The sequence below is a fragment of the Zalophus californianus genome, chromosome 1 (genome assembly GCF_009762305.2).
Source record: "Zalophus californianus isolate mZalCal1 chromosome 1, mZalCal1.pri.v2, whole genome shotgun sequence".
Taxonomy (NCBI): Eukaryota; Metazoa; Chordata; class Mammalia; order Carnivora; family Otariidae; genus Zalophus; species Zalophus californianus.
The window spans coordinates 3,215,993-3,243,177 of record NC_045595.1 but is presented as its reverse complement, the minus strand read 5'-3'; the positions used below and the strand labels follow the sequence as shown (position 1 = coordinate 3,243,177).

At 51.9% G+C, this 27,185-nt stretch overlaps 1 protein-coding gene across 5 annotated transcripts; it reads right to left on the bottom strand.

The window, feature by feature from the left end:
* Positions 1–512: 512 nt before the first annotated feature.
* Positions 513–25,600, bottom strand: CHAF1A (chromatin assembly factor 1 subunit A). 5 transcript variants are annotated; one of them, XM_027584364.2, is made up of 15 exons: positions 25,308–25,597; positions 22,419–22,469; positions 20,731–21,593; positions 15,527–15,583; positions 13,634–13,863; positions 13,405–13,465; positions 13,097–13,165; positions 9,663–9,889; positions 8,981–9,149; positions 8,743–8,823; positions 7,929–8,021; positions 6,586–6,838; positions 5,584–6,074; positions 1,572–1,668; positions 513–960 (listed from the first exon to the last, which is right to left on the bottom strand). In XM_027584364.2, the coding sequence occupies exons 1-15, from the start codon at positions 25,573–25,575 to the stop codon at positions 860–862; spliced, it is 3,111 nt and encodes a 1,036-aa protein (XP_027440165.2). In that variant the 5' UTR covers positions 25,576–25,597; the 3' UTR covers positions 513–859. The 5 variants fall into 5 exon arrangements, with proteins under 5 accessions (XP_027440165.2, XP_027440169.2, XP_027440166.2 ...); XM_027584368.2 differs by lacking the exon at positions 25,308–25,597 and adding an exon at positions 24,850–25,154; XM_027584366.2 differs by having other exon boundaries at positions 823–960; positions 5,597–6,074; positions 25,308–25,599.
* Positions 25,601–27,185: the final 1,585 nt, after the last annotated feature.

Genomic DNA, 27,185 nt, shown 5'->3' with positions numbered 1-27,185 from the left:
AGTGCCGTGGGGGTGGGGTGGGGTCACCCTGTCTTGGCCGAATCCAGTGGATGCTGAACACTCCAGGGTGGGGGGGTGGGGGGGGCAGCAGGAACAGAAAGAACTCGACAGAGGGACCAGGCGTCCGGGTTAAATGGAGTCCATGAGCTCTGCCAAAATCTCAATGCCCCCAGGCCTCTGATGTGCTCTGATGCCTCTGTGGGGCCGCTCACAGCCCCAACACAGGGCTGCTCCAGGGCACAGGGGCCCGCAGATGGGCAGGAGGGATAGACCAGCAGAAGCACCTTCCGGAAGCTGTCACCTTATACTAGGTCAGCGTAGAGACCGTAGAGGTGGGGACAGTGCTTCTGCAAGGTGTGACCCTTTATACAAATGACAGAGCCATGCACGAGGTAGGGGAGCGCACACCCGCCAGCCCCCGGGGGGCGGGGATGCAGCCAGCCCAGGGGATGGAACGTACCCACTCACAAGAAACGATGTTTGAAAAGACAACAGACACACCGGGTCAGGGCTGGACAATAAGTTTATACACACCCACTTCAGGTCCAACTCATTTACAAGCATTTCATCACAGGACCTGCTTGGGGAGGCGCGACCAGGCTGTCCCTGTACAGGTCCTCACATCGCAATAATGCTTTATTAAAGGGCAGGTTAATATGCAGCTTTTGGGGGGAAAATTTTTACAAATATCAAAAGGAACAAATCAAGCATCCTCTATAAAACTTTCCAGACCTCCGGGGAGGCCTGCGAAGCAGGACAAAGTGCTCTTTACACAGGACTCGTAGGACTTTCAAGTATCCAAGAGGCGTTTGTGAATGCTCTAACCATTCTACCTACACACACCGGGCCGGCGGGGCACTCAGCAGGGGCCGAGCGAGCGGGCGGGCACGGGGCTCTCACTGGTGTCCATTCCCATGGACCCCCCGGCTCCAGAAGTGGTTCCACACGGGGCCGGAGCCTCTGCAAGGCAAGAGAGGGAGGCGGCTTTAGCTGGCTGCACCCCCAGACTGGGTAGGGGCCCGAGTCACTGGCCCCCCCACCCCCCTGCCCCCCTTCAGACAGCTACACTCACTCACAGCCCTCAGAGCCTGTCCCCTCCTCAGCTCACTCGGTAAAGAGTCAAATGTTGGCCTCCCCCGCTGCCCACTCGGCTCCCCGCCCCCTCCTTAGGTCTCCCTGACTGAGCCCCTTCTACAGTAGAGCCAAGACTACACCCTCAGACTCCACCACTCCCCTCCTGGGACTCAGCCCAGGGGTTGGCACTGCAGGTGCAGCACTGCCGAAAGATTCTCTGGGAAGCTTCTGGAACAGCGCCCCAATGTGGTCAGCATCCCAACTGCTGGCCCATTACTGCACCTACTTCTGCCATGGCTACTGAGTCCAGTCCTGCTGTGCGCACGGCAGCTTTCAGAGAACTCAGATCCTGCAGACCTTGGACCAGAGCCCACCGTCCACACCCGCCCAGCCCGCCCAGCGCCTCTTGGGGTCTCTCAACCCAGCCCCACTCTTTACAGACGGGAGGCGCGTGGAGCGAGCGCGCGTGCGTCCGTCCTTTCCTGCCGGGCGCTCACCCCCAACATCCGAGATGTCCAGGGTCACACAGTCGCCGTCCTCCTCTTCCTCCTCCTCTGTGTCCGCCTGGAAGCCATCCAGGTCCCCCGCTCCCACCTGGGCAGACAAGGGTGCACGGGCCATCAGCAACAGCAGGTGGGCCGCTGTGCCCCCCCAACCTCCACCCGATCTGGCAACAAGTTTGAGGGGTCTGCTTGAGAGCCTATGAGCAAAGGAGCCTTGTGGGGGGAGAGAAGGTTCTCTCAAAGGACCTCATTCAGATCTCCCCAAATGACCACCGGCATTACTACGTTACAAAAATAATTTGCCGTTTCTGAATCCGCAATCTGGGTTTCTGGTTTGGTCTGAAAGAGACAAGGATAAAGACCCACTTTCTCAGCCAGGCAGCGTCTCCTCCTCTGCCCAGGGGCTCTCCCTCTGCCCGGCCCCTGACAACTCTCTCTCGTCACTCATGCTCAGGCCACTGGCGCCAGTGACACCATCCGAGCCGCTGTGGGCACAGTCTCCACCGACTTTCCGGAGCCACGCTCGCTGGCTTTCACCGGAGGGCACAGAAGGACAGCGTGAAGGAGGAGGCCACTTTTGAACACCAACCATCCACACAAGCGCCCTGCTCTCTGGAGATGAGCAAAGAACCCGCAGAGGCGGAGACGGGCTTGTTTCAAAAGGGGGGCTGTTTCTCAAGACACTCCTGGAATTCCTCTGCTACAGGAAACAGCATTTGCCTGGAGAAGGGGTGGCGGCACAGGACCATGTGGTGAGCAGCCTGCCGGCCCAGCCGGACAGCCCCACAGACATGACGGTGGCCGCCTCCAACCACCTGTTTCCAAAGACTTCACTGGCTAAGGAGAGCACGGCCCGGCTCTCAACCGTGCTGACTGAGAGGCACTCGGCTGGGTCTGTCAAGCAAAAGGAACGAAGCGGTCGCATACAGCCCTTCCCGCTCACGGGCCCTACAGACAGGACGCGCAAGCGCAGATGAACAAGGCTCCCCGCGCGTCTGCCAGTTTGCAGGGGGGACCCCACCCGCAGCCCTCCAGGCCCAGGACCCACCACACTCCCCATGCTTGGAAAGGCATTTAGCTACGACGAAGAACTGACTCTGGGGAGCATCTGTTCGGGGTCATTTTGATCAGATGATTTTTGACTGGAAAGGGAAAATAGGGTCTCTCCCCATTTTAGAAAAAAACTGCGGCCCAAAGTTTGAGTCACCCTGGGGGCCACCCAAGACCACAGACCTGGTGCCTCACCTCAGCCCTGTTCACCTGACTGATCATGACCCCTTGTGAACACATGGTGTAGCAGGACGACTGTCAACTCAAAAAGATCTTTAAATTCCCACAAGATTAAAAAAAATTAACTACAATTTAAGTAAAAATTTGAAAAAAAAAATTGAATTCCCACAAATTAAAAAAGCTCAACCCAATCTAAAACATCTGCACATGTTCCTAGTTTGGCAACACCTATCCCCAAGAGTAGTGTCCATTAGTGGCTTTACCAAAACACAAGTAGAAACTCCTAGAAGTTTACCTGTGTCTTGCGCGTTTATATGGGTGCTGTGCAGCTGGGGGCACCCTGGCTAATGCATGCCCCAAAGCCATCCCCCCGCCCTGCCCTGACACAGCAGAACCAGAGTGCTGTTGAGGGCTCCTGGCCAGTCTCATTTACCCAGCCTCCCCTGCAGTGGGGGTGGCTGTGCGACCGAATTCTGGCCAGAAGGACTCCAGTGAAGTCCGCTGGGGAGGGTTTCCCTTTCCAGCTCAACGGAAAGTCTCTGCTGCCTTGGTCCTGCTGGCTGCAGGTGGGACAGCCATTCTGTGACCATGAAGACAAAGGCCACATGCTAAGGAAGGAGAGAGTGGGACACGGGGGAGCCTGTCATCAACGGAGCTCAGGACAAACCCCCATGTGCTGAAGCTGTGACGCTGGGGCCCCGTGACCGGCAGCCCGACACTAGGACCGCCAAGTTCTGTGTCCCACTCTGCAGAGCAGGGGTGAGGCTAACTGCCCAGGGAACCACTCCCAGAATACCCCCAGAAGCCAGGCGCTCAGGGCTTCCCTCCCCATGAGGCACACCCTGTGCCGGCCCACCCCGCGGCCCTGGGCCCTGAGCGAAGGAGCGCACATGCGTACAAGCAAGCAGGCAGAGGGACAGAGGGAGAGGGAGAGGAGAATCTCCAGCAGACTCCCCGCCGAGCGCAGAGCCTGCCGCAGGCTCAACACCACGATCCTGAGATCCCGACCTGACCAGAAATCACGAGTCAGATGCTTCACTGACTGAGCCACCCAGGCGCCCCTCTAAGGAGCTTTCACAGTGCGGACTTCAGCGTCGCCAGGCTGGCTCAGTTAGTGGAAGTGCCCGACTCCCGGTTTCCACTCGGGTCATGCTCTCAGGGTCAGGAGATCGAGGCCTCATCTGTCTGCAACAGCAGCAGGGAGAAGGCCAGGCGTCATTCCAGGAGCAATTTCTCCTGCCTTCCTGTTCCGACAGCCACTTTACTTTCGAAGCTGAATGGAAGAGAGAGAAGCCGTGCGCAGGAGCTGGGAATGCGGGGCGTCACCGCCCAGGTTGCAGCACGCGGCTCCCCAAGTCACATGACCCCCCTCGGAGGGCACTGGACGTGAGCCGGAGACACGGCTCGCGAGACACCTTCATCACATCCTCCTCGTAAAATCCGTAACCCTGCAAGATGCCTGCCTAAGACGGGGACCCCGTGCTCACTCTGCAAAATAGGTTTCCGCTAAGAGTAGATGCATGAAAGGAAAGAAACTCATCACATTCCTATTCCAGTAAGGAAAAGAAATACACATCCAACATCACCGAAGGCTGTGCCCGGGTCCCTGCCCCTCTGAGCACGCAGCCGGCACAGGAGATGGGGCGCCCCCAGGTCCCCACGCTCCGCTCCTCACACTTGCTCCTCCAAGCACTGCCCGTCTGTGACCAGGCAGCTGTTTGTGCGACAAATTCGTCTGTGCTCCCATTAGATGGTTCTGCTCATCGCTGTGTAGACAAGGTTGAGCAGAGCCCCTGATGCAGAGTCAATGCTTTGTAACTACAATAAGTGAATGTAATAAAAGCAAAAATAGATAAAAAAACTAAAAAGTCACTGCAGAACACTGTTGGGGGCTAAAAAGAAATGAGCCATCGGGGCGCCTGGGTGGCTCAGTTGTTAAGCGTCTGCCTTCAGTTCAGGTCATGATCCCGGGGTCCTGGGATGGGGCCCCGCGTCGGGCTCCCTGCTCAGCGGGAAGCCTGCTTCTCCCTCTGCCTCTGCCCGTGCTCTCTCTCTCTTTCAAATAAACAACATCTTAAATTAAAAAAAAAAAAAGGAAAAGAAATGAGCCATTGAGCCAGGCAACGGCACGGAGGAACCTCAGAGGCACATCCCTAAGTGAGAGAAGCCGGTCTGAGAAGGCCACACACTGTGGTTCCAAGTCTGGGAAAGACAGGACCGTGGAGACGACAGACAGCTGCGTGGTTCCCAGGGGTCGGAAGGGAGCGGGGGGGGGGGGGGGGGAGGAGGAGGAGGAGGAGGAGGAGGAGGAGGAGGAGGAGGAGGAGGAGGAGGAGGAGGAGGAGGAGGAGGAGGAGGAGGAGGAGGAGGAGCAGGAGCAGCAGCAGCAGCAGCAGCAGCAGCAGCAGCAGCAGCAGCACAGGGATGTTTCCGTCAGTGGAGCTACTCTGCAGGAGACCGCAGTGGTGGGTACACGCCATCACACATTCGTCCGAATCCACAGAACGTACAGCACCAAGGGTGACCCCCACCGTCCCCTGGGGACTCGGGGTGAGAATGACAGGTCCCTGTAGGTTCATGGATTAGGACAAATGCACAGCTCTGGGGCCATGTTGACAGAGGGGGAGGCTGTGCAGGCGGGGACTGGGAGAACATGCGAAATCGTGATACTTTCTGCTGTTCTGCTGTGACCCTCACAAAACTGCTCTCAAAGCTGAACTTCACGGGAACTGAGGAAGCCCCGGGGACCCCCCGGCCGCCCCGCCCCGCCCCTCACCTGCCCGTCGTGCCTGCGCTTCTTCATGAACTGGGTGATGCACATGCTGCCGGCCGACTTCCGCTTCAGCGAGACGGGCGTCCCCTGGCCGGGCCCCGTGGCGGGGACGCTGCCACTGTCCTCCCTGGTGGCCGCGGGCACCATGGTGACGTAACTCCACTGGCACGGCACAGGCAGGTGCTCCTGGTCAAAGGTCTTCAGCACCTGCGGGTGGACGTACCAGCACATCCTGAAATCAGGCCTCTTCTCGTACACCGAGTTCTCGGAAATTATCCGCTTGAGCCTGGCCTTGGAGGGCACGGCGGCGTCCTCGCTGGTGGTGGGGGTCTGCGGGCGGGAGGAGCCGGGGCTGGGCGGGCTGGCAGAGCTGCTGTCAGGACTGCCCGTGTCCTTGCTGAGCAGCCCCCGGCGGCAGCACTCCTGGAACTCCCGGATGATCGCTTTGCTTCCGTTCACATTCCCGTGCAGCAGTGGGAGCAACTGCCCCAAGACTGGCGGGGGCAGGGCGGGGAGACACGGGGAGAGAGAACACACATTGCACAGGGCTCCCGGTCTGTCACCAAGGTCAGAGACGCGGTCAGCTTCGGGGTGCCTTTCAAGGGTAGGTTTCAGACACACTCGTGAGCTGCAGGAGGCTGGGAAGCCCGTCTCACCCGAGGCAGGATTTCTCTGGATAACCTAGCACGCCTCCCTCTCCTTAGTCATGGTCACCACACTCTCCTGAGTCACTGGGCCTCCCCTGGCTCTGAAGAGCGAGGAGGCAGAGTCCTCAGGGACATGTGCAACCTTGAGCCAGGCACGCTGGGGAAGCAGGCTAATTAAAGGAGCGCCCCGTACTGCTGTCGTCTTAAGGAAGGAAGAGATGTGCTCAGCAAGCACTGGCTTTTGTAATTTGTTGGAAGGACTTCTACATTTTAATCCAGCCACCTAATAAAGTCTCCCTGGACCCAGGGCAGCTGGGAGCCCGATCCCCTCCCGTTCCCGCCAGGCACCGGCACTCACTCTGCTGGTCTCTCTTCTCTCGTTTGGAGGCCTTGGGCGTCTGCTCCTCCTCGGAGGGGACTGTCTCCAGAAGGCACGCCGTGAACTGCTGCAGCACCTTCAGGTCAGCACCGCCATCCTTATCAGCTGCCCAGATGCAGCCGATCTTCACGGGCTGGAGCACGCGGAACCTCTTCCCCTTCGCCAAAAACTCGTCCCACTCTTTGGCCTTCAGTTTCTGGCGAACCTTGTGGTTCTCTGGGTCGGCACACTCCTTGCAGGGTGGAGAGCAATGCTCACTCAGGGTTCCCAGGCCCCTGAGCCTTCTCATGCCACCCCCAGGGCCACTGCGTCCACCTCTCCTGGCCCCCACGGCGTCCTGCACCCCTCTTCCTAACATCACCGGCTGGGAAATAGCAGCGTGCTTCCCTAGACTTAATGGTGACTGACACTTGCGCCCTTTGCTGTTTTGGGATGCACCCATCCTCTCTGGCTGTGCCTGGCAGAGTCTCAGGTATTCTCCGAGCCTCACCGGTAAGCCGCTCACGGCCACTCTAGATTTTCTGGGTAGGGTGTGATGCCAGGGCTGTCCAATTCCCAACCCCAAATCCCACGCCCAGTTCACCCTCCGGGCCAGGTTCCTCCCACGCCAGGCCCAACACCACTCTGAGCGGGGAGGCTCATGGGCTCCACAGACACGCCTGCCTCACTGGTTGGAAACATCTGAGGAACACCGCCCCCCCCACCCCGGGTCGGATCTGGAGAGACAAAGCCACTGCCCCGGGCAACATCCCACTTCTCCATTTCTCTGCTTTCTGCCCCAACGCTACAACGCAACAGGCTGTCAGGAGCCCTAAGAGCGGCCACCTGGCAGAGTCGAGCGAGTTGGTGGCAGGGGTTGGGGGTTAACTTGAAAGGGCACGGGGGAACCGTCTGGAGAGACAGAAAGTTCTAGATTTTATTTCGGGTGATGGGTTTACAAATGTCGATCATTAAAGCTCACTGCACTCAATAATTAAGATCTGCATGTTTTCTTGTAAGTTCATTATACCTCAGCTAAGAAAACGTAAAAAGAACGAAAGCGCTTTAACACAAAGCCCCCGCCTCTCTGACTCTGGTCTCTCCTCGTGCCGCCTCCCCACCTGGGATTCTCGCCTACCTCTGCAGACCCCACTACCCTCCCCAGGCAAAACCCAAGCTCAGGTCCCCACGACCCCACAAATGACTACATGTTGGAGTCACAAAGTGCACGTGGAACCAGGTGGGTGAGCTGGGGCTGTCGCTTAGTCTTAACGGCACCCAGGCTAGCAGCCAAGCTTGGCCCAGAGAGCTCTCTCTGGGACAGTCACCTCCCTGCCCCTCACCTCGGTTACTCCCTCGTCCTCAGACAGGTACCCATGGGGCACAAAGAAACCATCGTCCTCATCTTCATCTTCTCCCACTTCGTCATCATCAACCACAAAAAAAAAAAAAAAAAAAAAAGATGCTCATAATATGTGGCAACTGAATAAATACTTCATTTAAAATGTTAACCTGCAAACACCTAAGGAAGGAAAAACCATCTACTGCCTTGAGTGTCATTCTTACGGACACAAGAATTCGTGAACGAATGCCATTATTTGACGGGGGAGGGGGGCAGGCAGAACACGAGCGAGTGAAGCCGCCCAGACATTAAGACCGGAGGGGGCGGGGACCAGGGCAGACTAGGCGTAAGCGTGCCCCATCTAACGGGGTGGGCACCACTCAGTCCCACCGCCGAGCGGGCCAGCGTCACCAAGAAAGGTTTTCCAAGAAAAGTTGGAAATCTGTTTGGGTTTTTTTTTTTTTAACTATTCTTTTAAAAATAAGGATTTATTTATTTATTTGAGAGAGTGAGAGCACGGCGGGAGGGAGGGGGGCGGAGGGAGAGGGGAAGGGAGAGGGGGAGAGAATCTCAAGCAGACTCCCTGCTCAGCGCAGAGCCTGACATGGGGCTCCATGTCACGAGCCTGAGATCACTACCCGAGCCGAAACCAAGAGTTGGACACTCAGCTGACTAGGCCTCCCAGGTGCCCCCGGAAATCTAGATGGTAAACGCCAGCTGCAATTTTCAGACAACACTGCCATCAAACACAGGCTGGTTGTGAGTGAACTCAGCCTTCTGGGCAAGACCCAAATGAGGTGCAGGTGCGTGCTCACCCCCTCGCTATGGGAGAGGGACTCTCCCGGCTCCTCCTCTTCCCACTCCTCGTCACTGTCCACCTCATAGTCCAGAAGCTTCTGAGGAAACAAAGACGCGGTGCGTCATGGTTGTCTTTCAGGGCTGGCAAAGCAGAAACGCTAGAATCCGGGAGACCAGCATAAAAAAGGCAAAACGAGAAGGAGATGCAGAAAGACAGACGTGCCTGGACCAGCAGCACCTCTGCCACAAGCTCACCCTGTCTTGGGCCCAGGGGTCTCTTGGATGGATGACAGTTGTCTTCTTATTCCACGTCCCCCAGTATGCCGGCCGGTGATTCTCAGAAAACTGTAGGAGCTTCATTCTGCCAAACTTCTTCCTCTCAGGAACGCCGTCCACCTTGCCGCTCTCCACAATCACCACGTCGCTGAGGAAGAAACCCAGTAACGCGCCTCCTCCGCAACATGCCCGCTCGACATGCTTCTCAAGGAAGCAGGCCATCAACATTTTACAAAGATGGGTAACCACTTGCTCCCAAGAAAGCTAAGGGACGTTCACTCCAGGGACACAGAGCAAGGAGGAGGGAGAAACAAGATTGCCACGCTGCTGCCCCACAGCATTTATAGAACAAGGAGATCAACAAGAACAGCAAAATGTCCTCCCAGAGAGGCCGGCACGGAACTAGGATCCCTCCCTCAAAAGACCAGGAAGCCAGGCCAGGCAGTCTGCCCTCTGCGGCAGCGGCTTTCAACAACGCTGCTGCATGCGAGACTTCAGCAGTGAAATTTAAGCTTTTGGCCCAGAAGGGAGACAACTGGCCCAAGGCCACGATGAGCCAGCAGCAGGCCAGAACCCAGAGCTCTGCCCTGGGCCCCCCAGGACTTTCCAACTGTGCTCTGACGTCACCAACAGGCAAAAGATGGTCTCCCTGGCCACTAACCTGTTATAAATACTCGTGTTTCGGTTTGAAACCATGGTGGGTCCAGACCTGAGGGGCTGCCGGCCTTTCAGATCTTTCAGGAAGGAGAACTCGCCACTCTGTTGCTGGAGGAGCTGGTCCAACTGATCACAGAGGTCTTGGTCGAAGGCAGTCCGAAACCGAGGGGCGAGAACCATGTGCTCTTTAATTTCAAAAGGGGCGAACTTCCCGCAAGAGCCGGCCAGGGTCTGAAATGGAGAAGAGGATGTGATGCACGCCTGTAAGGTGGGATGCCTGCTGCTCAGCAGGCTCCAGGGTGAGCCCCTGGACATGCCACATGAGCATGTTCCTTTTCGCATTCATCCAGGTTGGTAAGTCCAGGAGACACACAAAAAGCTACACGCTGGGTGATGTCATTTACTTGAGTTTCTGTAAAAGGCAAAACTACAGGGGCCAGGAGTCACATCAGCAGTTGCCAGGGGCTGGGGGGCCCGAAAGGGGAGGAGGGCGCTGACTATAGAGAGCCAACTGGGGTGACAGCAATACTCGAGTACGGGGGTGCTGTGGAGCCCGACACACTGTCAGAACCCACCAAACGAGCGAATCTTACTGTGAATTATACCTCAATAAACACGGCTCTTTAAAAAGAAGGGGGTGGGGCGCAAAAGGACCTGCGATCCCAGGTGAGGAAGCCAAGCCCCCGGGGAGTGACCGCTTACCCAGAGCCGCACCGTGACAAGATGACTCACGACCCAGAGCCCATCTCAACACCGAAGGCGGACGTGAACCTGACACGGTGTCTGTTCCCTAAGAATCACTCCCCACAAATTCTGGTGGATTTAATCTCCCCCCTCAGAGTTCCTTCAGCATCTGCCATGTCTGTCAGTGGATCCCAAAGCTGGCAGCACATGAGGACTTGGGGAGTCAGGAGGAGAGTCCAGTCTGTGAAGCTCAGTATAAGCCAGCCTCCGACCTCACTGAGGAGAGAGTACTACAGCAACAGCCTTCACCATGGCCGCACAGCAGGCCATCTGGGAACTGCTGAAAACCCCAAGGCCCACCCCAGGCCTGGGGGACGCTCTGGGATGGGATCCAGGCTCCATGATTTTGTAAAGCTCCCTGGTGCTTCCCAATATACAGCCAAAGCCAAGAACCAGCCGACTGCCCACCTCACTAATGAATGGGTGCTGGGATATCGGGCACCCATACAGGACAGAGTTAGGACCAAGCCCCCATGACCAAGGACTCCGGCCAAGCTAAGGAACTACACATGAAAAATGAACAAACAGGCGCCTGGCTGGCTCAGTCGGTGGAGCATGCGACTCTCGATCTTGGGGCTGTAAGTCTGAACCTCACATTGGGTGTAAAGATTACTTAAAAAAAAAACTTTAAAAACAAACAAAACACAAACAGCAAAAAATAAAACAAAAAAACTAGGAAAGAGAATATATCTGTCCATGGCCACAGGGTACATGAGGCTTTGCAACCATAAGCTAAGTGGCATAAAAAATTTAAAATGCTGACGTTAAAACACAAAATTTCTGTAGGATAAAGGATACCACAAACAGGCTAGAAGGCTCGGGCTCCCTGCTCAGTGGGGAGCCTTCTTCTCCCTCTCCCTTTGCCACTTCCCCTGCTTGTGCTCTCTCGCTCTAATAAATAAATAAAATCTTTAAAAAAAATTAAAAAAAAAAATAAACAGCTTAGAAAGCAAATAACAGACTGAGAGGGAATATTTGTTGCGTGTGTCACCAAGAACAAAAATCCTGGCTGTGGGTGGCTTAGTCGGTTAAGCATCTGCCTTTGGCTCAGGTCATGATCCCAGGGTCCTGGGATCGAGTCCTGCATCGGGCTCCCTGCTCAGTGGGGAGCCTGCTTCTCCCTCTCTCACTCCCCCTGCTAGTGCACGTGTGCACTCTCTTTCTGTCAAATAAATAAATCTTAAAAAAGAAAATCCTTCGGCTCGGGTCATGATCCTGGAGTCCCAGGATCGAGTCCTGCATCGGGCTCCCTGCTCAGCGGGGAGTTTGCTTCTCCCTCTAACCCCCCCTCCCTCTCATGCTCTGTCTCTCACTCTCTCTCGAATAAATAAATAAAATCTTAAAAAAGATCCTGCTTGCTTAAATAACTCCTAGAGGTCAGGGGAAAAGCCAATCCTGTAGAAAAATGAGTAAAAAATAGGAATTGGCCGGGGCACCTGGGTGGCTCAGTCGGTTAAGCGTCTACCTTTGACTCAGGTCATGATACCAGGATCCTGGGATCGAGCCCCGCATTGGGCTCCCTCCTCAGCAGGAAGCCTGCTTCTCCCTCGCCCACTCCCCCTGCTTGTGTTCCCTCTCTCGCTGTCTCTCTGTCAAAAAATAAATAAAATCTTAAAAAAAAAAAATAGAAATTGGCAAGTCACAGAAGATATAAAATGGCAAACAAAACACAAAAAGATGTCCAATTGGAATCAAGGAAAAACGTAAAGGGAAAGAAGAATGTCAATTTTTTTGCCCATTGAATTGGTGAAGGTAGAAGAAAACACGTTCCATTCCATGCCAGTGCAGGCGGGGAAGAGCTAATTTCCCCACGAGGCCCAGCACAGACATTCCCGCTGGGAGGGCACCTGGGCAGGAACTAATACAATCAGTAATTCTGTCCAAGTGCGTAACCTGGGACCAAGCATCAAGCCCACTTCCAGGTGGCCGTCCTAAGAAAGGCACATGTGCAGAGGAGTGTCAGTGACAGTCATCGTGCCACTGATGGGGCATCAGTGGGGCAATGGCCATATAGACTGTGACACCATCCACACTATGAAAAGTGGCAACAGAAAGAAGGAAGCTGACCCAAACGTGCCAGCATGGCAAGGATCCAAGATACAGCGATGTAAACAAAGTAGGGACAGAACACATTCATGATTTATTACCTATATAAACACACAAATACACGAAAGGATGTGAATGCACAGTAAGGTCTAGATGGACACCCTTGCATCGGGGGAGACGGGTTACCTCTGGAGCATGGAGGGAGGGAGAAGGAAGTCTGGGGTCTCTGGAGGCAGATGCTGCTAGAAGGCAACAGATGCCGGGCTGGAGAAGCAGAATTCTGTGAATTCTAAACCATTGTTTTATGCTTAATCTCGCCTCCCACCCCGAGCCTCAGCTCCCTGAACCTAAGGACTAGGTCTTCTCTGGCACCTTCCCAAACAGCTCCCAACGCAAAACTGTTCAGGAAGCAACCTCCAAACACTTGGCAAGGGTTTTAGCAAATGTGCCACTTTTAGTCTTTTCAAGGACATAGCAAATGACAAAAGATTGCGTCTCCAGCCTCTACCAGAAATAAAGCTCCCTCTGTCAGCAGAGACCCCCTCTTGATGAAAGGGAAGCTACCTGGTCAGAAGACACCCTTTCACTTTTCAAAAGGAAGAACACGACAAAGACAAAAAGTCAAGCCAGAGGAAGCCAGCTGCTCACCTTGGGGGCCTGTGGGGTCTTTGGCTTCTGAAAGAACCTCGTGATTTCAGCCTTCTCTGCTTTAATGCGCTGCAACGGAAGAGGAGATGAGCACAAAGAAAGGAAGAGAGATCGTAGCCCCAAGAACGGGAGCCCTAGCGTTTTTCAGTTGAAAGCATTCCTTTGACGTCAGCTCCCCAAACCCGCCGACCCCCAGGCCAGCATCGGCCACTCTGCATGCCAGCGGGCTGTCGGTGCAGCCTGCCCAGGCCACCTGGCTTCCCCAGGCAAAGGGAACACTCTGCAGCGGTTCTGCGAGAATAACCCACCTTCTCTTCTTCCCGCAACCGTTTTTCCTCTTCCTTTTTCCTCTTCTCCTCCAGCTTCGCCCTGGCAGACGGGAAATTCAGCTTCAGCCCAGCAGCTCGGGTGCCTACAGACGCAGCCTGCGCTGGCGAGCTGCGGCTCAGGGGTCCCGGGCAGGCATGCGTGTGCGGGGGGGCGGGGGGGGGTGCTCCCGCTCCCCTGCCCCCCCCAGCCCTCCAAGGGCACACGCACTCCAGCGCCTCCTGCCGCTCCTTGCGCCGCTCCTCCTTGAGCCGCTGCTTCTCCGCCTTCTCCTTTTCATCCTTCTCCCTCTTCTCGCGCCTCTCCTTCTCCTTCAGCTCCTTCTCCTCCTCCTTCTTCTTCTTGGCTTCTTCCTTGGCCCGCTTGGCCTCCTCCTTCAGCTTCTCCTTTTCCTCCTTCTCGGCCCGTAACTTGAGCTGCTTGCCCAGACGCTCCTTATCCTGCACCAAGAGACGGTCCCACAGCTCCGTCCCCGCGCCTCCCCGAGGGCCCACGTGCGGGGGGAGGGCTCGGTGGGGTGGCTCCCCCGGGAGGGACCCCACCGGCCCGCGCCCTCCCACACGGGCCCCGCTACTGCGCGGGCCGCTAGGAGAAAAGCGATGGCTGCCAGCCACTGGTCACAGGACCTCCTGGGCAATTCAAAATAAGATTCACTCAAAATACCATCTTTAAACATGGGGCAGAGTTTTATCTTTTTACTTAATTAAAAACAATGACCTAAGAACCTCCCCGCTATCTAATCAGAAAACCATGATAAAATAAAGACACAAAAACACCTGCAGGTTTTGCTTCCCTATGTTTAAAACAAAAGCATTTTTCTTCCCACCTTTCCCACCTTCAAATAAAACCTTCATAGGGTTTATTTGATTTCCTCTGAAATGGAAGATCAGGATGAGGCGGGGACCGGGAACCTGCTAAGTCAGAGGGAAAAATGAATTTGTTTCTATCTTTCCATCAGTTCCTCATTCCAAACAACTGGCACATGGCCTGAGGCACTGCGTTATTATATAAGCTCCAGTTCCTACTCAGCAGGCTCGCCTGCCACACGTGGGCACTCGTCTTCTGCCATAGCACCAGGGAATTTTCAAGGACTCTATCTGTCGGAAATGGGTTTCCCAACATCAGGAGCCTGGCAACTCCACTTTTGGTCTGGGCAAAGGACCGTGCCCTCATCTCTAGGGAATATCCTACCCTCTGCCCTAAAAAACCTCTGGTTGCTTTAAGGAAAGCCACGGAGGCTCCCTGTTAGAGATGGTGGAACTGCTCAGTTCTTACAAAGTATCCTCTGCACCCTCTTCTGACGGGTCGGATACCTGAAGAAGGTTCCTGGTCTGGAGAAAGCGTGCAAGGCAGTGAGGAGTCGCCTTTCCCCACTGCTAAATAAGGAGGCAGAAGGCTTCTGGAAACCAGCCATACTTGAGCCCCATGTCCATCCCCACCCCACATGCGTTCACCTCTGAAATTTCAACCAAGAGTGAGAGAAACTCTAAAACTGCCACCATCAAAACCTGACCCACAAAGACTGAATGCAGCCATTAGGCAGGTGGCACAGGAAGCACCGGGTGAGCACAGCCCCACTGTCATCATCACCCCTTCAACAAGCTGCTGTGGGGGGGGGGGGCGGCCAGTGGGCTTCCCTGCTCTTTATGACAATGAGCAAAAAGTCCTCTGCTTTGAAGTGTGTGACATGTGGTGACCTCCAGATGACAGAAGTGAAGACTCAGAAGGCAACACTAGGCAATAATCACCCACCTAGTCGTGGCCACCAAACCAGCACAGCACATGGGAAGGGGCCTGGGAGGCAAGTTTCAACTACGATGATGGGATGCCCAGCTATCAAGGCAGTAGGAATAACAATGATAATAATAGAAGCTTAAAAAAGGCTACGTGCAAAATCTTCAGACGATTTACCAAAGCTAAAAATTACGATGCAACCCACAAGTCCCAAGGCACAGCTGTGCGAAATGAAGCAAGAACCAAAGTCATGGTCAGGACAAGTGGGTAAAGGTGACAACGGGCAAAGGAGGTGCACGGGGGCCTTGCTTACTATTTAATGCAAAAAGCACCACAGGGTAACTTTCTATTTCAGGGGAAATGTCTTACTCTTTGCAGTCTGCGCTGGTCCTTCTCTGCAGAAGCTTTGACCAGTTTCTTAGTTATCTGAAATGAAAAACATTTCTCTTTAAACATGGGTTGTTTCAATCACTACAGCTCACATAACATACTACACACTTCTTTGGGAAAGAAAGGGAAGAGGGGGTAGGGGACTCACACAATTAAGAATTTCTTTACAAAAGGAGCACAGTGAAAACCTTTCCAAACAGAACCAGAAAACCAAAATGTCATGGTGGGGTCGTGAACTCCAATGAACATGCACGTGCATGCATCTGGGGATAAAACAGGAGACTGGGGAGACAGATAACCAAAATGAAGGGGGCCAGGCACAAGAGAAACAGGGCAGCCCCTTCCAATTTTTCCAAGAGGAGCTGATATTGGCGACTTTATTTAAATTTTGTAGGTAATGTCTAAAAATTAACACTGTGAATCAAATAAAACAGGTCTACGGGCTGGATTCCCATGAGCCACCAATGCGTACTCTCTGCCTTCTGAGATGTGGAGTGAATGTTCAGGGGGAAAAGTCAGCTTGCCAGAGGTGGTGATCTGGTCTAGGACCCCTATATCCTAGAGCACAACATTCTCTACTGCCCTGCTACAAAGTGAGCACGGGCCGGAAGGACTCACCAAGACGCACCATTGGATTCACTCCCTATGCAGGCAACGTGGCCTCAGGTATGAGTATGAGCCAGTTCAGACTATTGGCCTAAGCTATCTCCAGAGCGGGGAATCCTGAAAACCAAACCACCCGATGGAAGAACAGTGGGGAGGGAGCGCACAGACGGGAAAAGCAGTAACTCCCCAGGCTCCTTGGAGACTTACAGAGGCAACCAAAATGTGAGACTGAAGAGTCGAAAAACCAAAGGCCTATTCTCTGGATGCTCTGACATATCGACAAAACTAGGTAGCAGTGATTTCTCTGAGAAAGCCAAGACCTCGTGCAGAATACAAATTACAGATTAATAAATTCAAGAAGACATCCTTCTTACCTGGGACACACCGAGTTTCTTGGATTAAGCCTTCCCTTAGGAAATGGCTGAGCAGTCACATGAAAGCCACTTGCCGGCAGGACCTCAAACGCCACCAACATTGTGCCAGGATGCTCAAGCCTGTCTGTACTAAGCACGAGCAGCACAAATGCCAGTGACCAAAGTGGTTTTATCAAGGGCTCGAGACAAAGCATCTGCCTCTCCAGAGTCTACTCTGCCTGCCAAGTCCCTGGACTTCACCCCCCCCAGAAAGGATTTAACAGCAGAATCCGCAAGTTGCTGTATCTCTGTTGTTGTCCTTTGCGTTCAAATTTACAGTACCAAACGTGATTGCCAGATTCCCTCGTGAGGAGAGCACTTGAGGGAAAAACAGTCTTGCCCACACTTAGTGAATTTCAGATGCAGAATCAGTGCCTCTTACAGAGCTCCCCCTCCACTGTGAGTCCAGGCTTACAGTTGACATGACTCCCAGGAGCCGGCTAATGATCAACAACCACAGCAATTACAATTTCATGCAGAACCAGGATCTACTGCTTCACTAGGCACTCAGGTGGGCCTTACTGGTCTGATATGTTATCTTCTTTTTTTTTTTGAAGACTATTTATTTGACAGAGAGATAGAGGGAGAGCACAAGTAGGCAGAGAGGCAGGGAGAGGGAAAGGGAGAAGCAGGCTCCCTACTGAGCAGGGAGCCCGACGCGGGGCTTGATCCCAGGACCCTGGGATCATGACTTGAGCCGAAGGCAGCCGCTTAACCGAGTCACCCAGGCGCCCCTGATATGTTATTTTCTTGACATTTGGCCCAAGTGTTTATGGAACTCTCTCCAAGTGGAGACCACATGCGTTACCTATCTGGAACTCTGCTGCCAGAAACAAGACCCAAGATCCCAGAAGGAAGCTGAAACACACACATCAACTATCCCGTGTCATCAAGACCGACTGAACTATGTGCACGAACATCCTCGCACTTTATTTGGCAGGACCTTCTCAGAGCCACTTGCTCTGATTTTATATATACAGGGAGATTTAATTTCTTAGCTCATAAGCAGCGGTGAACGAGGTGAGGAGAGGTGGCGATGCGGCAGGAGCAGGAGCAGCTAAAAACCTACCGGCAGGGGAGAGACAGCAGCGGGGAAGACATGCCACTCAAACCGCTCCGGCCATGGTGGAGGGCAAGCAGGCAAGATTCACCTGCGCCTCCCTGTGAGCTCCAAGCGCTACTTAACAGCAGCCCGAGGAAACACGAAGAAGGAAGCTCATTACAGTTGTTTTGTCAAGGATGAGAATTAGAGACAACGGAAACACCCAGCAACGTGAATGACTCCGTGAACTGCAGTGTGTCCACACCACAGGTATAAGACATGGCAGCTAACGAGAGATCTTCCCAGTCCTGTACAGAAAATATCAAAAATATCGAAGACACCCCAGAATGAAAAAGAAACATATTTACAGCACATGGCTCATATAAGGAAACAAAATGTGTATTCCCAAGGGATCTCTCACATACTGGTGACGAGCTCCTGGGACAGCCGGGCCCGGAGGGATTGTCATGCTTCAACGATGTCTTTGAACACGAAGAATTTAATACTTGTATAGTTTAAGTTATACTGGGGAAAGTTCCAGTGATCTCAGTTCGTTTGTATAGATTCAGAGATTCCAGTAACACTATCAACATCATCGTTTATTAAAAAATAAATCTTGAATCACCAATAAAGCAGGCTGAATTTCACAGCTAAAATGCAAGCAAACTTCTATTCCAAATGGTAAAATGCTCTAATGCTAAAGAGCAACTGTTTAGTCAGAAGACCCTGGATTATCTAAAATTGGTGTTCCTAAATAACTTTTTCAAAGTTGAGATTCTCTAGAACCCCTGGAGTACTTTAAAACAAAACAAAAGAAACAACAGAATGAAGGTCTTCCGGGCCTAGTATCTCAGACTCCCTGGGAAGGTACAGCAGGATCTGCATTTTAACAAGTTCCCCGGAAGGGAAACACACACACACACACACACACACACACACACACACACACACACACTCACTCACTCACTCACTCGAGGACCATGCCTAGGGAATCCAAATGCAGAGATTTTATGGTACCATCCCCAGGACTATGGGAGCCATATAAAATCAAACACATTACATAGTAATATGAAACAATGTGTAAGCTTTCACTGAGTTTCTACCTATAATCAGGATAAGAGGAGGTGGGGAAGGAAAGTGGAAAAACAAAAGCATTCCCCAAACTAATAAGGGTCAGGAAAACCTTGAGCACCACCCCTCAAGGGAAGGTGCTGGTTGAGCACCAAACACAAAACTAACCAGCAAATCAAGAAACGCCTGCTCCTTGGGGGGGGGGACGGGGAGATAAAGGACGAGGCTGTGGGTGTGGCGGCAAGTGGTCTGTCTTCGGCCACTCCCCCGGGGAGTCTTGCTCTCACAGCAGCCAGAGGTGCCTGATGATCACTTCACTTTGCTCTCATCCTTTTGGGGTCGACCACCATCAGGAGGCTCTACTTCCATTCCTGTGATGGACCAGCCCGCCTGTGGGTGGCAGAGGCAATTTTCTGCCACAGGCTCTGGGGCAGTCTGAACCTTCACCACTCACAGTGTAAATTATTCGCAAAGTCATGTGAGAACACTGCCTTCTGGAGCATTTCAGACCTCCAAGCCTGTGTTCAGAGTTAAGACCCAACATCTCAGGTGCAGGATCTTCTAACCGACCACAAGTAGTTCACTTGCTCAGCTGTCCGAGTGCCATGTGGGCCAGCAGACAGAAATAAAATTGTTTCATGACAACGCCCAACTATGTCACTTCCCGAATCTCAGGCTCAGCTACGGGCATAAAAACAAACTTTAAAAATGAAGTGCTTAAGAAGAATGGAAACACGTGTACATGTCCTGTTTTCTAGGCTAACTGGCTGTAACATGTCACATGACAGAAGATCTGGCAAAGTAGAAGCAGCAGTCTGGAAGGATTTCAAGCAATTGGCTGGACCGAACAAGATGGCCGACAGCAAAAAGGGACGTCAACTCTGATTCTGAGAGTCTGAATAATGGCTCACGTGGAAGTTTAAAAATGTATCTCCGTCTGCAAGAAAAAAAAGATTGCTCCACTCTTGACATTTTGAAGACCTAAAGAGAAAGCCATTTTTTTCTTTTCTTCTCAACTCCTCAGGAGATAAAAGCCAAGGAATCATCTAGAAAAATAATGAGTCCCTTAGAGATCAAATCTCAGAAAGTGATCAAGGTCAAATCAAGCAGGTACAGTAGAGACTGAATGATCCAACTCAGGATCTGATCTCACATTAAAAAGCAACCAAAAAACAAAACAACCTAAGGGCACCTGGCCGGCTCTGTGGGTGGAGCATGCAACTTTTGATCTCAATAGTGAGTTTGAGCCCCATGCTGGGCATGGAGCCTACCTAAAACAAAACGTAATGTAAACAAAAATTCTACAAAACCAAAATACTGAAAAACAAAACCCCAAAAGCCCAAAACAAAAAACACTGTTAAACATAATTCTGGATTCTTGACTCATTTTATCAGTTTTACCCATAAGACCCTAAAGGTGGGTGAGAGCAGAGACAGCTGCCATCGTGCTGATCGCAAACCAGCAACAGAAACAGGCATTTCAAGTCATCTTTCTGTGCTCCTTAAAAATGGTGCCATGTTTTCCTTTTGTTCTTGTTGCTCTGGGTGAGGATTTTTCGGCGGGTGTCTAGGTTGACGAGAGCTGACCCTACAGAATCCCCATTTTATTCTTCCTGCTGTCTTGGGGTCTCTTCACCAAGGCTCGTTACCATCAACACGCTTATGAGCCTGTGTTGGAACAGCAAGGAGAAATGAAGGGAGCTAACATCTGACATGAGGCGTCGCAGCTGCCTGCTTACAAGCGTTCCTTACTAAAATTGCTACGGTGACTAGCACCATTCATTAGGTGTGAACAACCATGGCTACCAAGATGGCAGTTCACAGAAAACACCCAACACACAGAAGACATCCGACACACTGGACCCTGTACATCGCAATATATGTGTAACCGAACACTGCTAATGGTTTTTGATAGCCAAGGAATTCTGAATCAGTCTGTGGCCCCACTGCTTGGCCACTAACCACCTGGGTGACATGGTTATCCCCAGGGGAAGAGCAAGAGGCTGAATCCCAGCAGCACTGCCACACTGGCCTTCGGCAGAGATACTTACTCTACGGATAGGTGTGGAGGTGGGGGAAGGCCGGGGACTGCTGTGCTTTTTGGCAGCAGACTGCCCCTCAGGCGAGCTGGTAGGAGAGGAAGAACCCTGGGACGAATGGCTAAGAACAGAGTCTTCTTCAGGGCCGGACTCCAGCATCTCGCTCTCAGAGGGCATGCCCTGGTCTGCAGGTGTCATGGGAGGAGACTTGGCTTGAGGAGGTTTCGTAGCCAGGATATCCTGCAAAACCACCACAGGCACCTTCCCTTTGAACAGGATGCCCCTGGCTTCACTCCAACCATCCTGGTCCTTTTCGGAGCACGTTCTCGGACCACCTGTCGGCACAGGGCTGCTTGGGGGCGAGGCTTTCTGCCCATCTCCACTCCTCTCTGCACCCCCGGAGCCAGCACCCTCCTCTGTTTTGCATGGAATGTCTGTAAGGGTCTCCTCAGGATACGTCAGCTCGTCCTCCAGACTGGCCTCCAATGTCCCCCTGTCACATCCAGCTTCTTCTCTGACCCCACTTACAGCCTCCTCGGAGGGAGAGGCTGCAGGATCTAGTTTACTGTGGGCCACAAGGCCATCTAGTTGGTCACTCGAGTCCTCCGTCAAATCAATGATCACTGTGGTCTGGTCAATACTGGTTTTGACTCTGCTTCTTAAAAAGTTATCTAAGGGACCCTTCCCGTTGACAAGTTTTGGACTACAGTCCATGTCAGAGCCCATATGACAGTTGTTCTCCAAGGTGTCCAAAGAGGTCTCCAGATCAGGTACTTGACTTTGTGCAGGAGTGCCCTCAGAGCTCCTCATGTCATCCGACCCGTCCTCACTCTTCTCCTTTGGGACAAGATTCAGGCGCTTGAAGGGCAGACGAGCTGAAACAGAGAGAGGAGGCCATCTTTACGGGGAAAGTGTGAAGAGCAAAAACCCATCAATAATTTAATATTCCATATGCTCAAGTATCAACCTTGCTGGGCTGGAGGAGGGCCCAGGGGGTGGGGATTTCCCTATAAAACACTCATGCCCTCGGGTTCCACAGTTTGCCCCTGCCCATGATCGTTTCACCTCAGAGACGGTTGCCCTTAACATGACTCCCCTCAATACCAAACTTGCTATCAGTCATCACAGGAGGAGGAAAGCTGCTCCAGGAGAACCAGATACCAAGTTTTAAAAATCAGAAACCATAGTTTTTTATACAGTCACTCAGCTAATCTGGCCTAAGAGCAAATATACTACTCTTTTCATAACAGAAGGATTTGGACACATTTATTGTCCTGTACAACAGTGGTTCAACCAGGGGCAGTTGTGCCTGCCAGGGATTTCTGGTGAAGTCTGGAGATATTATTGGTTGTCATGACTCGGGTGAGCGACCAGGGACACTGCTAAGCCCTACATTATAGAGGATAGCCCCACACTGTGACAAAAAATTACAGAACATCAACAGTGCTGAAGTAGAGAAACCCTCATAAAGTCAGTGACCACTGGATTTGCTTCTGGGAACCTAAGAAAACAGTAACAATCACATGGATTCCCCAGCTTCTGACTGGAAGGTGCAATTGTTTATCTTGTCCCTAGCCCTTGAGGCTTCTGCTGAGGACCCCAGCAGAAGGCCCCTGCTCAAAGAAAATTAAAAATACAACTGAGAAGACAATGAAGGATATAAATTAGGAACAGTATTTAACCCCTTCCCAGACAGTTACCTTGTATTAACTTCTTGACTGGAAAAGCTGGTCTGTCTTTGCAATCCATGGCTGTGAATGAAGTGTCAAAGGATAAGTTATTAAAAGTTAGAAATAATGAAGTAGTAAATACATATGCAGCCACCTAATATGTCCAAAGTGGTTGTCCAGTGGGGGTGATTTTGCCACCCTCACCAAGGGGCCTTTGGCAATGTTTAGGGACGTTTTTGGTTGTTGTGAGCGGGGAGCATCTAGTGGGTAGAGGACAGAGATACTAAATATCCTAAAATACATAGGACAGCACCCACGACAGAATTATCCGCCCCAAATGTTAACAGGTTGAGAAATTCTGTTCTCAACACTGTCATACCTTCTCATCTCTGTGTGGTAATTATCACTCTGAAACTTACATTATTATGTCCCCCACCCCCGCAATGCCAGCTCTGTGACAACAGGGAGATTTGTTCCACACTGTACCTTCGCACCTAGCTCAGAACTGGCACATAGTGGGACACCAATGAGCTGGTAACAGGGACAGTGGAAAAGGGAAAGATGGGGCACCTGGCTGGCTCAGTTAGTGGAACGTGCAACTTTTGATCTCAGGGTCATGAGTTTGAGCCCCACACTGAGTGCAGAATTACTTAAAAATAAAATCTTAAAAAAAAGAGAGAGAGAGAGAAGAGAAAAGGGAAAAGAGTACAGAGATTACAGAAAACACTGCATTACCCATTTCACCATTAATGACCTCAAAATGTTCTCCTCCAATCAACCCATCCCCACCACCAAATCTGCAAAATCAGAATAGGGCTTATTTTCTTTTTTAAATAGAGTCCATACTGGGGCGCCTGGGTGGCTCAGTCGTTAAGCGTCTGCCTTTGGCTCGGGTCATGATCCCAGGGTTCTGGGATCGAGCCCCACATCGGGCTCCCTGCTCTGCGGGAAGCCTGCTTCTCCCTCTGTCCACTCCCCCTGCTTGTGTTCCCTCTCTGGCTGTCTTTCTCTCTGTCAAATAAATTAAAAAATGTTAAAAAAAAAAAAGTTTAACTAGAGTCCATACAGGTAAAACAATTTAAAGCATGTTGAGCCTGCCGGGCTGGAGCTGAAGTGCTGTCAAGAAATAAGGGAGAATGTTCTCCTGCATGAAAAAAATCTCAAGAAAAGCATCTATCAAAGCTAATACAGAAATGACTGTAAATAGAACTAAGTCTTTGGAAAATATGCTTCAATTGGTTAGAATAAGTTTAGAAGCTGACACCTGCTAGGAGATCTGGCTTGAGAAAAATCTAGGTTAGTTATCTGGGGCAATCTACATATGTTTTGTAAAAGATACATAAACGTAAGTATTTTTAAAAAGCAGATCAAGGTTTCTAAAAACTTGCTGTCCATAGATGAAACTGCTCTCGCCTACCCTCCAAGCTTGGAATACAAATACCCTGAGGATTCACATTTCCTTTCTACCCATTTCAAGACAGTATCATTCTCAAGTCCTTGTTTACCAAAGACATGATTTTCGCCCCTCAACAGAAGTATACATCATCTTTACCTACTTAAATTTATTTTTAGGACAACCACAAGTATTTACTGGTGTGGCCCTGAGTCACCAGCTTTGATGTGAGTGGAACACAAATGACCTAGGCCCAGAAGCACAAAAGAGTAGCCCACTCAGGGATCTGAACTGTTCAAAGATACACATACAATTAACACACACTCCTGTCTAAAGTTACCAATGCTCTTTATTCTGAGATTACATGCCTCCTAATTTTATTTAGCATTAAAACACCCCTTCCTTTTATGAGAGGATGGTCACAGCAAGGTAGTGTTGTTTTTTAATTTTTAAATTAAACATTCTTACTGGATCAAATGACTGCCCAGGACAATCGGTCCCAACTCTACTGATATGAATTTTATGTCTCTGTGAAATTTCAAAGTTTGGAAAGAATTGGAACAGTGCTTCTCAACTAGGGGGCTATTCTGCCCCCTCATCCTGGGGCCCCTTGGCAATGCTTGGATACATTTTTGGTCATCACAAACAGTAAAAGGGGATGCTACTGGGATCTGATGGGTGGAGGCCAGGGATGCTGCTCAACACCCTACAATGCACAGGACAGCCCCAAATGTCAACAGTGCCCACCCAGGTTGAGAAACCCTGGAGTAGACTAGTTGATCTCCCTGTCAACCCTTAAGTCAATGAACAGGTTATTTGTCCCGCACTTACTATGTGCCAAGCATTGCGCCAGTGCTAGGGACAAAATGGAAGTCAAGCAAGGTAGACAGGCAGTCTGGTCCTCTTTGGCTCACCATCCCACGTTTCCAAGGCCCTGCCAGGTGCTAGAAAGCCCCCTCCCAAGGTGGGGTGGGGGAGGGGACGGCAGGTCTTCACCTTGCATAGCGGGCAGGATCAAGAACTCGGGAGTCCCAGCTCCCTGACGATCCCACCATCCAGGCCTCTTACCTGGGCTTGCCCTAACCCGCAGACGCAGCTGTTGTGGTCCCCGAGCCCGTGTGCCCCCGGGCCTCAGTTTCCCCACCCGGCCAGAGGGTCGCTGCACAGTCCAACTTGCTCAGGGGACACAAACGCACTCAGCAACCTGCAAAGCCAGCCCTTTCGCCTCCCTGGGCCTCAGTCTCCCCTCCGGGCCATACGGATCCGTCACCGCAGAGAGCCCTGCAAGGACGAACTGACGCAAAAGCGCCGGAAAAAAAATGGTCGCGGCCGCAACAATAACATCAATGAGGGCGCCCTTCGGGTCGCAAGGCCCTGGCTCCGACCGTAACGGCCGCACCGACCGAACGCCGGCCGAAGAGGAGCGGGCCGGGGGCCGAGAGGCCCGTCCGCCCCCAAATACCGCCTCGGCCTGCGCAGGCCGCGCGCCGTGCCCCCCCTTCCCCTCGGAGCGGGCCCGAACCGACCTGCGGCCGCTCCCCTGGCGCCAGGCGCCCCGCACTCCAGCTCCTCCAGCATCGCCCCGGCGGCGGCTCGAGCTCCCCTCAGACGGCGGAGGCGCGGGCTCTGTTCAGGCGGCCACTGCCGCTCGCCCTCCCGCCCGCGCCGCTGCTGCCGCGGCCGCCGAGCTCGTATTTGGCGGGAACCGCGGCGACCCCCGCAGCCCGCGCGGTGATTGGGCGAGGCTGCGTCACGTGACAACCCGCCTCGGGAAGAAGGGAGCGCCGGGAGCATCCTCGCGAGAACCGAGGCTTCCATTCCTCCCATGGCTCCCTTATTGATATTCCCGCGGAGCACCGGGGCTTCCTCTCTGCCGCTGGTCATTGGCGGGGAGGAGGTGCCCTGCGATTGGCGGCAGAAGATGTCAAGCTGAGAGTTCTACACTATGATTGGCTGAGTGCGTGGGATAGGTCTGCAGGAGGAGGGAGGGCCAGGCTCTTACGTCATGACGAAACGTTTTACGTAGGGTGATGGGTGACAACCTGAAACTGCGGTTTAGAGCAGGAACAGTTTTTAGTTTATGCTAATCGGGCATCGGCTGAATATTATAAGTATTAAAATTGTAAACGTCTTTTTATGTGAACAACAAGGAGAAAATAAGTTAAATTCTGTGCAGCGCTTTAGAAGCATTTAATATGCGCTAAATATATTCAGAGGGAATGAATGAAATGGATCTTTCTGGTTTAATCCTCAGGATTTTTGCAGACGCCGTTTCCTCACCCAGAAAACTCTCCGCAGCTTTCTTCCTGGCTACTCTGTATCTAACTTTCAGATCTTAGATCTGCACCTCAGCGGCTCCTTTCCTTCCCTATCCCCAACAGGGTGAAATTACTACAACTCAGTTCTTTTCCCCTTTTTTTCTGTTTTTCCTCCTCCCCCGCCCTTTTTTCTTTTCAGTTCTTTTTCTTGAAGCAATTACAGCTTACGTGTTTTTTTTTTTATTAGCGTGTTATTTGATTTAGTATCTGTATTTGTTACTAGCTCCATGAGGGCAGGAATAATTTAACACTGTATCCTCAGTACCTCTCAGTGACTGATACATTAGCAAGGGCTCAATAAATAGTTGAGTGAATGCATAAACCTCATTTGATTGGACTGTGTGATCATGTAGATTAAAAAACCTCACATAGAACAGAGACCTTCTGGGTCGCCTGGGTGGCTCAGGCCTTAAGCGTCTGCCTTCGGCTCAGGACATGATCCCAGCGTCCTGGAATCGAGCCCTGCATCGGGCTCCCCGCTCAGCGGGAAGCCTGCTTCTCCCTCTCCCGCTCCTCCTGCTTGTGTTCCCTCTCTCTCTGTGAAATAAATAAATAAAATCTTTAAAAAAAAAAAGGACAGAGACCTTCAGGGTCAACCTGCGAGCCTTAGAGTCGGTTTTCTTTAGCACCAATTTAATCTCTCAAGAGGAGAAGTGAGGAACAAAGAGTGAAATTTAGCCCAAGTTTGTAATTCTATTGATTCTATAGATTGGATAATTAAAGCTGAATTTTCACAAACAATCATGGAACACTACAACAAAAATTAATGATGTACTGTATGGGGACTAACATAACATACTTTAAAAAAAAGCTGAATTGTTGGGTATATCACTTTGGGCAGGTCATGTTTTACTCAAGACCTGAGTTTCCCCATATGAATCATGACATTCTGGCATTTTGCAATGATTTAAACCAGTAGGTCACCGTTGAGAGTGCCTTACAGAATCACATGGGGAATTTAAAAAAAAACTATTCATAACAGCCCCATCAGGATCTTTGGGAAGGAGGTTTGTGGCATACATATTCTGAAACAATCCTCCGTCTAGTCCAGTACCTTCTGTTGAGGCATTTGGAAACTTCTAGCAA

Excerpts from the sequence above, each read along its gene's own strand:
- CHAF1A (XM_027584364.2), bottom strand. The coding sequence starts at position 25,575 with ATGCTCCCGGCGCTCCCTTCTTCCCGAGGCGGGTTGTCACGTGACGCA. Across the intron at positions 9,890-13,096 it reads AGACCCCACAGGCCCCCAAG|ACCCTGGCCGGCTCTTGCGG; the intron begins GTGAGCAGCTGG and ends TCTCCATTTCAG. Across the intron at positions 6,075-6,585 it reads AGAGAAGAGAGACCAGCAGA|TCTTGGGGCAGTTGCTCCCA; the intron begins GTGAGTGCCGGT and ends TGCCCCCGCCAG.